This window comes from Ursus arctos, unplaced genomic scaffold, assembly GCF_023065955.2.
Source record: "Ursus arctos isolate Adak ecotype North America unplaced genomic scaffold, UrsArc2.0 scaffold_2, whole genome shotgun sequence".
NCBI lineage: Eukaryota > Metazoa > Chordata > Mammalia > Carnivora > Ursidae > Ursus > Ursus arctos.
In genome coordinates, this window is record NW_026622874.1 from 52,294,337 (window position 1) to 52,306,596 (window position 12,260).

At 37.5% G+C, this 12,260-nt stretch overlaps 1 protein-coding gene and 1 pseudogene across 1 annotated transcript in view; one reads left to right on the plus strand and one right to left on the minus strand.

Moving 5' to 3' along the window:
• The first annotated feature begins 2,360 nt into the window (after nucleotides 1–2,360).
• Nucleotides 2,361–3,456, plus strand: LOC113268757 (high mobility group protein B1-like; annotated as a pseudogene).
• Nucleotides 3,457–6,994: 3,538 nt separating this feature from the next.
• GPATCH2 (G-patch domain containing 2) overlaps nucleotides 6,995–12,260 on the minus strand; it is a 104,717-nt gene continuing 99,451 nt past the window's right edge. Inside the window, exon 6 of the mRNA XM_026517321.4 lies at nucleotides 6,995–8,022. Within this exon, the coding sequence (XP_026373106.2) occupies nucleotides 7,951–8,022 (72 nt within the window). The 3' untranslated portion in view covers nucleotides 6,995–7,950. The remainder of the gene's footprint in view (nucleotides 8,023–12,260) is intronic.

A 12,260-nucleotide genomic window follows, 5' to 3' on the forward strand; every position in this document is an offset into this window, starting at 1 on the left:
TGGTCATTGATGAATATTACCCTTTAGCATCAGTTCTATTCATACTTCTTGTTTCTATCGATTTGAGTGCTCGGAAACCTTGTTCACATAATTGGTGAGTGGAAATAAAAAGAATTTGGTTAGAGCAGTCATTTGATTATCAAACTCATTCAGAGATTTATGCCAAAAATCACACAATGATTTTTAGATTAAGGAGTATTTTCAACCATCTACCAACTGCTAAAAACAAAGAATTAGAAACTACCTACCTAATTTGCAAAAGGGTTGGGCATTTGATTCATTCTGTCAACATCAATATCAGCACAATATTTGGAATGTCCCTCTGTTTGGAACCCAAAAGATTTTACACCGTGAAGCAATGTGCCAAAGTAAGAATAGGACTGTGGGGGGAGAGGGGGGTTTCCAAAGTGGAAGAAAGGCAATTGTGAAAAATAAGAATCAGCAAAATAACCAAGCCTAATGATTTCAGAAAAGAAGGTATATATATATATATATATATATATATATATATATATATATATATATATACCTTCCATATACATATGGAAGCAAAGGAATCTGGAAATTGACCCCCTTTAAAGTCTTGGTGACCAGGATTGCCCTGGAAATTATTTGCATATCCTGAGGGTATGAATACCATGTTTTTTCTATTATGAGACACTGAGTATGGCGGCAGGAGTCAGTTTTATGTATCTGACTTTATAATAGAGAGCAGACTGAATGAAAGTATGGACTTAATTATCCGGGAAAGAAAGTGGGGGAGGCATATAACACTTTGTGTTAACATATAACACCTTGTGTATAACTTTGTAGTGCAAAGTATGCCTGTGTACTTATTTATTTGTGTAAAATGAAATTCCCATAATGCTGTATCCTATGGTGTCTCCCAAAAAGAAACTTGTCGAATGAGGTGTACAAGGCAACTTCATTTGCTCTACCTAGGTAAGGGGCAGGCCTAAAGAAAGGGATGAAAATACAGATTTGCTAAGAGGTACTCTCAGCCTATAGATTACAATTCAAGTTTAAGGAGAGACTCATATTAGGGAACTGCAGGTGGGAAAATCAGGTTTGGAACTCCTACATGGAAGCAGGCAGTGGCACGGAAGCTAGCCTGAATGGGGCTATGACAACCATGACTAGGGCTCTGGTCTAGACCTTCCTCATACTGCCTCTCTGTAGGATTTCTCTGACAAACAGGGTAAACCCGTTGACTAGAGGTTTCTTAAAGACAGGTACCCACCCTCTGGAGGTCATCGTTTCACATGGCCTCATGGCAGAAGCTTTTAAGCTAAAAGCTAAGGCTATAGGAAGAACATCAAGGCCAGTAGCATTTCCAGGCAAGGAAGTGCAACCATGAGCACAACAGAAGACTCCACATTTTTGAAGGAACCTTAATGCTGAAACAAACAACTTGGCCACTCGTGACTTTCGTCTGTGACTTTAAACTCCTGCTGATGTTCCCTAAGCAGAAAGGGGCTGCTAGGAATGAAGATGGTGACAGAGGAGGCTACTGACCTCCCTCTTCCCACGGACACACCGATTGTACAGCTACGCATGGAACAATTTCCTCTGAGAAATATAGAAACAAGTTACATGTCGGGCAGACAAGAAGAAAACCCGCACTGAAGGGGGTAGGAAAGGGTGAGACACACTCTCACCATAAATCCCACCCTTGGCACGAAGCCATATACTCAGGAGGGAACTCCAAATTCCCAACTTCTCCCTGAGAAGCAAAGGGTTTGGAACACACACCTAGTGTCCCAACTTTAAGACTCCCACCCTGGGATGGGGCCCCAAAACATCTAGCTCTGCGAGCCAATGGGGCTTGTGTCCAGGAGACCCACAGGACTACAGCAAGCAAAGAGGCAGTTCTTAATGGGCACACAAGCACTTACAGCAATAGCAGTTCTAGGAGGGAAGTTTACAGTGATAAAAGCCTATATTAGGATATTACGGAAAAAAAAAGGTCTCAAATAAACAACTTTACACCTCAAGGAACTATAAATAGAAAAAGAAACAAAGCCCAAACCTAGCAGAAAGAAGGAAATGCCAAAGATTAGAGTAGAAACAAATGAGATAGAAAAGACAATAGGGCTGATGAATGATACTAAAAGCTAGCTTTTGTAACGATAGAACAAAGCTTTAGCTAGACTAAGAAAAAAGAGAGAAAACTCAAAAACAGAAATGAAGAGAAGACATTACAACTGGTAACACAGAAATACAAAGGATCATAGGAAACCACTGTAAACAATTGCATGCCAACATATTAGATAATATAGAAATGGATAAATTCCTAGAAATACACAGTCAATTTCAAATAATAATTAGAAAATCTGAACAGCCCAATTTCTAGTAAGGAGATGGAAGCAGTAATCAAAAGCCTTCCAACAAAGAAAAGTTCAGGACCGTATGACTTTCCTGGTGAATCCTACCAAACATGTAAAGAAGAATTAACAGACAGCCATTGTAGTACCCGGACCTCCACAAAGACAGCTCTGAGGCAAGTGAGAGCCAGACAGGCATGGCTGCCTCTGTGCGTCACTGACGAAAAATAAGTAAACATGGGCAAGGAAGATCCCAAGAAGCCGAGGGGCAAAATTTCATCACATGCATTCCTTATGCAAACTTTCCAGGGGGAGCACAAGAAGAAGCATCCAGATGCTTCAGTTGACTTGTCATAGCTTTCTAAGAAGTGTTCAGAGAGGTAGAAGACCATGTCTCTTAAAATGAAAAAAAAAAATTATTGGGGAACCAGGGTGGCTCCGTCAGTTAAGCATCCAACTCCTGGTTGTGGCTCAGGTCATGACTTCAGTGTCAAGGGACTGAGAAAGAGGGGCGCCTGGGTGGCGCAGTCGTTAAGCGTCTGCCTTCGGCTCAGGGCGTGGTCCCGGCTTTCCGAGATGGAGTCCCACATCGGGCTCCTCGGCTAGGAGCCTGCTTCTTCCTCTCCCACTCCCCTGCTTGTGTTCCCTCTCTCGCTGGCTGTCTCTGTCAAATAAATAAATAAAATCTTAAAAAAAAGAAAAAAAGAAAAAAATTGAAGACACGGCAGAGGTGGACAAAGCCCATGATGAAAGAAAAATGAAAACTTACACCCCTTCTAAAGGGGAAACCAAAAGAAGTTCAAGGATCACAATGCACCTGAGAGGACTCTTGTGGCGTTTTTCTTGTTTTGTTCTGAGTATCACCCCCAAATCAGCATCCCAGCCTATCCAGCGGTGATGTTGTAAAGAAACGGGGCGAGAAGTGGAATAACTCTGCAGCAGATGACAAGCAGCGTTATGAAGAGAAGGCTGCTAAGCTGAAGAGAAGTACCACAAGGAGACTGCTGCAAACCGAGCTACGGGAGAGGCTGCTGAGGCAAAAAAGGGAGTCGTCCAGGCTGAAAAACGAATGAAAAAGATGGAAGTGGAGGAAGATGAAGAGAATGAAGAGAAAGAAGACGATGATGAATAAGTTGATTCTAGCACATGTTTGTTTTTTTCTTGTCTATAAAGCATTTAAGCCCTTTCTACGCATCTCATTCCTTTTAAAGAAAAAAAATTGAAATGTAAGGTTGTATGAGTTATGGTTTTAAACTGTATAGTGTCTTTTTTTGTATAGTTAACATACTACCAAATGTATCCTTCGATAGCCTTGTCCTGGTGGTATTTTCAATAGCCACTAACCTTGCCTGGTACAGTATGGGGGTTGTAAATTGGCACAGAAATTTAGGGAATTTCGGGCAGGTTCTTGTTGGTGCACACCACTTAGTTATATACGGGAATGGTGCCATTCTCCATCTTCCCTTGTCTCTGAGGCAGCTAATATAAGATAAAACTCAACACCACTCCATAATTGCTAAGGAAAAAAAAAAAGAGAAAGAAAAAGAAATAATATTGCAGCTTGTTTGATAGTCTAATGCTTCTAAGCAAACACAATTTTTAAAGTTAAAAATAGCGGTGCCTGGGTAGCTCAGTCATTAAGCATCTGCCTTCGGCTTGGGTTATGACCCCAGGGTCCTGGGATTGAGCCCCGCATTGGGCTCCCTGCTCCGCTGGGAGCCTGCTTCTTCCTCTTCCACTCCCCCTCCTTGTGTTCCCTCTCTCGCTGGCTGTCTCTCTCTCTGTCAAATAAATAAATAAATAAAATCGTTTAAAAAAAATAAAGTTAAAAATAAATAAAAAAGAATTAATACAATATCCTTCTCAAATCTTCCAAGAAATAAAAAGGAGGGAACACTTCCACACTGTAGCATTGTGAGATTAGCATTATATTCTGATACCAAAGCCAAATAAGGACACTACAAGAAAATTATAGGCCAATATCCCTGATGAGTATAGATGCAAAAATCTTCAACAAAATACTAGCAAACCAAAATCACTGAAAGGATCACACATAATGATTAAGAATTTACTCCAGGGATGCAATAATGGTTTAACATCTGCAAATCAATAAATGTGACATATCAAATTAACAAAAAGAAGATAAAAATCATATGATCATCACAATGGATGCAGAAAAAGCATCTGACAAAATTCAACATCCTTTCATGATAAAAACTCTGAACAAACTGGTTATAGAAGGAATGTACCTCAGCATAGCAAAGGCCATATATATGACAAGCCCACAGCTAGCATCATACTCAACGGTGAGAAACTGAAAGCTTTTCCTCCAAGATGGGGAACAAGACAAGGATGCCCCCTCTCCCCACTTCAGTTCAACCTAATATTGAAAGTCCTATCCTAAGCAAGTAGGCAAGAAAAAAAAAGGCACCCAAATCAGAGAGGAAAAATTAAAATTATATCTGCTTGCAAATGACTTGATATATAAATAGAAAACCCTAAAAACTCTACCAAAAAGCTGTTAGAACTAATAAACAAAACAAGCAAAGCTGCAGAATACAAAATCAAGATACATACATCAGTTGTTTCTATAACAAACTGTTAGAAAGAGAAATTATGAAAACAATCCCATATATAATAGCATCGAAAATAATAAAATACTTAGAAATACATTTAATGAAGGAGGTAAATCATCTGTACACCGAAAACTATAAAATATTAATGAAAGAAATGGAAAAGGACACAAATAAATGGAGAAATCTTTTATGTTCATGGACTGGAAAAATTAATATTGCTAACATGTCCACACTACCCAAAGGAATCCACAGATTCAATGTAATCATTATAAAAATTCCAATGGCAGTTTTCACATAAATAGAAAAACAGTCTTAAAATTTGTATGGAGCTACAAAAGACCCCACATAACCAAAGCAGTGTAGATAAGGAATAAAGCTAGGCGAATTACACTTCCTGGTTTCAAACTATATTACAAAGGCATAGTCATCAAAACAGTATGAAACTGATAACAATAGACACAAAAATCAATGGAACAGAATAGAGAGCCCACAAATAAACCCATGCATATATAGTCAGGTAATTTTGACAGAGTCAAGAATATACATTGGGGAAGGATAGTTTGTCCAATAAATCGTTTGGGAAAACTGAACAGCCAACTTGCAAAAGAATGAAACTGGAGCCCTATCTTTGTATACCATACACGAATCTCAACCTAAAATGGATCAAAGAGTTGAACACAAGATCTGAAATCCTGAGACCTCTAAAACAAAACAGGAAGTAAGCTTCTTGATATTGATCCTGGCAATGATTTTTTGGGATTTGACACCAAAGGCAACAAAGGCAAAAATAAACAAGTGGGACTACATCTAAATAAAGTTTCTGCACAGCAAAGGAAACCACCGACAAGATAAAAAGGCAACCTATGGAATGGAAGAAAATATTTGCAAACCACATATCTGATAAGGGGCTAATATCCAAAATATACAGGATACTTGTACAACTCACTAGCAAAAATCTAATAATCCAATCAAAAATGGGCAAAGGACCCAAATAGATATTTTCCCAAATATTTGCAAAAGCAAAATCCCAGGCTAAAGGGGACAGTGAAGTAGAAGTCATATTCAGGAAAGAGGAAGACCAGAGAGCTGGACCATTATCTATGAGGGAGAGATAATAGTAAGGTGGAATGGTAACAGGAGCCAGAGTGTGGACAGTGTTTAATAATATGCCAACACGGCTTCTCCACTGTCAAGAGGCGATACTGCTGGTTTATAAGTAGGGGAATAAAAGAACTGGAACTGAACTTAAGTAGTAGAAGTAAGTAGTATGTACTCAATTAGTGAGAAAACAGAGACAGAGGGAGCCTGGGTGGCTCAGTTGGTTAACTGACTGCCTTCGGCTTGGGTCATGATCAAGTCCTGCACTGGGCTCACCTTGCTCTGCGGGGAGCCTGCTTCTCCCTGTCCCTCTGCCTGCCATGCCCCCTGCTTGTGCTCTCTCTCTGTCAGATAAATATAAATCTTTATTTAAAAAGAAAAAAAGAAAACAGAGACAGAAAGCTTCACTAGGATCCTATAGTAATAAAAAAGGTAACAGAACTTTTCTAAAATAATGAGGCAGGAAGTGGAAAAGATGGGGTCAGCATGAGCTACTGAAGAGACTAGACTGGACTGGCAGCATGTAGGGTGTGAGGTAGTAAAATGACTCCATTTTAGTATTGACTGTGGACAGAATGGTAATCAAACACATTGGGGTAACCAAGAAAACTCTAAAAATATTGACATCTGAGTTCCAACCCCAGAGAATCTTACTTAACTGATCAAGAACCACTGGAAGACTGGTGTGGGAGGGACATCAGGAGAATACAATGAGGGTCATACCTGCTAATTTGAGAAGTAATACTCAGTTGACAGTATCCAATTTGTCCCATTTTAAATTCATACTTTCATGTTTTCATTCACCCAATAAACTATTCACTGTCCACTGGGCACTGTTAGCACAGGACTACAGTAGTAGTAAAGAGATCTGTCTGCCCTCAGAGCATTTACAATCATTACCAAATGCAATTTTTGGTTTGAAAACAGCTCTATATCTACTTGCTAGAGGTCTTGATTCACATCAGAGCAAAAAATTAAGAAGAAAATATACAAGTCTTTTGGTTGCCAGTCTGAGTTAATAAAGCTTCACTCTTTTCTGTTTGAGAAACAATAGAGAAAAGGTCTTATAGGATAATAAAAATGAATGAAATAAACTATTAATAAAAGGGAGGATTATGATACTGTAATCTATAAAATAAGTTCTACAGAAAAGAATAATCTGATAAATACTATTTTATATTATATACATTATATTTATATTAATAATCTATCTAAAATAAGCTACAGATGAACAATGATTTGTTTTACATTGGTTAAGGAATGGATTTAAAAGCTAGGATCTAATGGGTCCTAATAGGACTGCTTGCCAGAAAAATTTCATTCAATCATTAATTCATGTCTTTCCCCATTTTACGGCCTTTTCCAAGTTCAACCACCTTCACAGGAGACACGGTATTGACTCAAAATATGTTTTCAAGTTCTCCTAATAAAGATATACTTAGAAATAGAACTATCACCTAGAGATTCACCCAATAATTCACCAAAGTTTAAGCTCGATTGCTTAATTTTTAGAATTATTTAGTAAATCAGACTCTCCTTTCCATTGTTAAATGAAAATACATTCTGGTTCCTTCACAACTCATGCTGGACAAAAGCAGAGAGCAGAGAAGTACTGAGTTCAACAGTCACTTCCTATGCACTTTAGTGCTTTAGAAAGAGTGGCGAGGAAGAGAGAGAGGAAGGACAAGTAGGAGGAGAGCTTTGCTACTTAATGGAATGAAAATGTAGAAATTAAAATTCTATCACAAATAAAAGAACGACTGTATTCAACAACCTTTATTTACATTTCTGCCCTGGGTTGAAATGATTCTTGTACTACTGTCAATGGCATAAGGTATTTACTCTTTCTTAAGAAAGGTGCAAAATTAAACTACCTTTACTAGCAACAGCTCTCAATTTCCTGTAAGAGCGACGCAGACTACCCCAACAAGAGCCTCTGAATCAGGGTGTACTCACTCATGGTGATGAGAATCTGGGGAAAAGTGAACCATCCTCTTGTTACTGACAGGACCAGGGGCGCTCACCTGAAAGGAGAGTTGAATCAAAAAAGGTCACAGATGAGTTTCTAAAAAAACAACAACAACAAAAAACCAAACAACTGTGAATAACAAGGACATTTCCATTTGAGGGCTTCCAATCTAAGATGGAGAATAAAATATTAATTCTCAAAAGCTGAACAACACTGCATGGACGAAAAGGGTAATTTCCTTCCTGGTAAGAATGGCCTCTTGTTTTGGTTTTAGTGTAGTTCCTCTGCTAGACTTTTAAGACTGTTTTAAAAGTACCTTTATAATTAAAAAAAAAAAATGTTTCTTAAGAATTAGACCACCTGAGGCACCTGGGTGGCTCAGTTGTTAAGCGTCTGCCTTCAGCTCGGGTCATGATCCCAGGGTCCTGGGATTGAGCCCTGCTGAGCAGGGAGCCTGTTTCTCCTTCTCTAGCTACCCCCTGCTTGTGTTCCCTCTCTCACTGTCTCTCTCTGTCAAATAAATAAATAAAATCCTTAAAAAAAAAAAAAGAAGAATTAGACCACCTACTCTTGTTTCCAAATATTGCTCAACTCTGCATATATTTAATCATATGTGAAAAAAAAGGAGGCTCACTTAATTAGTGTTGAGCAAGTGATATTTCCAAAAACCAATCAACCAAAGTTAATTCCTAAATATAAGTAACATGTTTTATAGCGTGCATTTCGTCAATGTGTACCAAAACCGAAGTCAAGGAAGGAGTCACGAGTCCTTTTCATAGTTTTCCCATAAAGTCAGGAATAATCTGTGTATTCATACAGAACAAAATGTAATTTCACCTAAAAGAACAATATTTTATGCCTCTAATTCTAGATAAAATTAAAAATCTGCTAAAGAATTGAAGGTTCAAAATTTTTTTCATAATAAAAGCTACTTTCATTAAAAAAAATTTGTGAATTTTTTAGAATAGAATTCTATTCTATGGTGGGTTCTCAAAAGGGAATGTGAGCAGCACCATGCAAGAATGAATCTACTACAATCACGGTCAACAGGACATATCTTATGACAAAAGGTCCTAAGTTATGCTCCGCCGTAATAAAATAATAATTAAAAAAAAACCTCCACAATGATAAAAGTGCCACTTGAAGTATACAATCACAAAAAAAGCACGATGAGGCAGAAAAATGCCTCCGAAAAAAACCCTAACATTTGCAAAAAACTATTTATTCCTTTATCACTTGAGTCCCAAGGATGCCAGCACACGCTCTGAAATTCCAAGAAATGCAAATATTGCAAATGTGCACAGATGATGACATTAATAACCCTACGGTTGGAGCACCACAGGTAAACATGTGGCTCAACTCCAGGACTACATCCTGCATTCATCTCAAAATGAGGTTTTCATGCTATTCCAGTGGGCATCCCAGGAATACGGTAATCCATTTTCTACACTGTGGCTATGAGAAAAGCCGACTGTGCCTATGTCATGCTTTGTTAGACGTTCATGATCACGTTATCTCATGGTGGACCTGACACTTTTATTCAGTTTACAGTATGTTCTATGTACAGGCAACTTATTTCCTTTGCCAGGGCTGCTGACAACCTTTTCCACACTATATTAATCTTGTTTACTGACTTTATCTTGGTACAAATATCAGAAAACTGAACTTTTTATCTCAGAGAAAGAATAAACAACGTGTTGACAGAAGCAGAAGCTATTTTCAGGGCTAAAATTGCTTGTTTACCTGAAGCTATACTTATGGAAAAATGTTTAAGTCTTGCTCTGGCTTGAAATACATAATCTGAAATTTAATAAATGAAGAAATTTCACATACACCCATATGATAAATTGCCTGATGAAAACAATGCAACTGACTACAATAAAACAGAATTTCGAACTAATTTATCCCACAATACAAATGTAAGCTTTCAATCTAGTCAGAAATAATCATACTGTGTATTTCTCAGAAATCCTATATGTATAAACGATAAGCTCAATTCAATTGCTGCAAATAACTCACAAAAGATTTACAGGATCAAAGGTAGCTATTTAAATGACTTTATATATTTACATAATATGTGGCCCTTTTTTAAAAAAAATAGGGCTGAATACCCTTTACTGTTATTTCAAGTCAAGTTTTGTTTTATTTTTTGAAGATATGCCAACAGCCATAATTTAGGATTATTTTTAAATGAAATTATGCAAAGCTGAGGTCTACACATGCTTCTCAGGGTTCATGTCACTGGTCTGACTCAGGAGCAAAATGCTTTTACTCTGGGAACCTTTTGTGACTTTGTGACCAGACACTCCATACTGAAAATCTGAGAATAAGATCTTAATATAGAATTCGGCCCTCAAGTTCCAGTATTTTAAACGTGGAAGCATCGATTATTAGTAGATAATTCAAAGTACTGTAAAATATCAAGAAACACTGTTACAAAATTCTTTCTAAAAATTTACAATTTAGGGTGAGATAATCATCTTTATAAAAGTAAATGAAGCCGTTTTACACATCACATCCAAGTAATAATTTCTAGTAAACAAGTATGGTGATTATTGTATTTTCCAAAAAATATGGCTTCCAGTTATTTCAGGAATGTCTTAGAAAGAAAGAACACATTTGAAAACATCATCTCTTTAAAATACCCAATAAAACATTCAGAGAGTAAAGTTTATTTGTTAGAAAAAGCAGATTTTACTGCACAAGATAAGATAGGGAACAGGTATTCTGTTTTTCGTGAGAAACATTATCTCCACAATCCAGCTCTCGCTATTTGTTAAGACTCTGGAGACATTTATGTAATTAGCCGATATTTACTGATGACAATTTTAGACATCACACGATCCGCCCAGAATTCTGACAAGTCATTTTGAAATGTTCCTACATCACTAGTGACTACGGTCCTCAATAAAGTAGGTACATTTCTTCTCATTACCTACGTTTAGTCTTCAAATTAGTAAATTAAAAAAAGAGATATCGCAACCTAGAAAGGAATGGGTGGTCTCTAGATAACAAAGCATTTGCCAACTTCTGGCCTTTGTGGATTGCAAAACAAACTGAAGCTAAAAGATCAGGCGGGTCTTAGTTCTTGCTGTTGTTTACAATCAAGTGATCAACCTCAGAAAATACGAATGTCGTAGTGATAGAAGAAAAGTGAGTAACCATTGTACAAGTCAGTGCCACTGTCAAGTTCAGAAGGTCAGCAGGGAAGAATATATGGGACATTCCGCTAAACGACATCAATGACAAAAGATCTATTCTCTCCATTTCATTAGATACATTAGGACAATTTCTTATTCTATCACTGATTTATTGACACCCATTTCATAACTTTCCTCAAAAAATAAACAAAACACTTGGTTGTCCATCTCATTGTCATTTTATTGTCACCAAAGCCACTACATCCCGTCCCATTCTTCTACAATTACAGAATTGAAAAAATTACTTCCCAAATCAGGTAAACATATCTGAGACACAACGGTTTTAGAGGATTAATGAAAAGCTTGTTCAATACGGATGAGATTCTACTCCTATTTTCAAGGATTAAGGTTCCTTCTGTAAATGAATGAAGTGTTATGTCCCCATATAAGTACAAGAAGCCATTATTCTTTCTTCTCTCCCTCGAATATAGTCATTCTCCTGCAACCTCGCTCTTATGTACAATTACATTTTATTTGCTTTCCAAATGCTATTCTGCTTCAGTGCCCACACTGACAAATACTGAGGGTGGCAGGCTGCCATTCGAAAGAAGGCCTTTCAATTTTGTGAGGACTGGTCAATCAAATCCGCCCGGCCTCCGGGCTACAGGGAGACATTGCATGAGCCTTCCTGCCAGTGTGTCAAGACCCAGAAGTTTTCTGCTTCTCCAAGGACCAGTATTAATTTGACTCAGCTTCTCAGAAGAAAGAAACAAGCCCTTGAAGTTTAGCAGGCTCTGCATGAAGGCCCCCCCGGTCCATTCAACAAATGTGTCAGTCAAATACATGTGACAGATATTAAGGAAAACAACTCAATAAAACCAGGCTTAAAAATAGGACTTGAAACCCTGGGGGTAGGAAGTAAGGGGAGGAGAGCAAAGAGATGGAAGGGAATTTATTACATTTACCTTCATTAAAAATCAATCATAAGAAAATAATATCAAAGATTTGCAGTAACTGACTTGAACTAATAGCTATTAAAACAAATGTATAAAATTTCCATCTTTTAATGCCCTACAGAAAAATAAACACAAAGATTCTCCATAAGTATTTCAAATGAGTTTTATATTGGTGTTCTAAAAAGTTCTGTTACAAG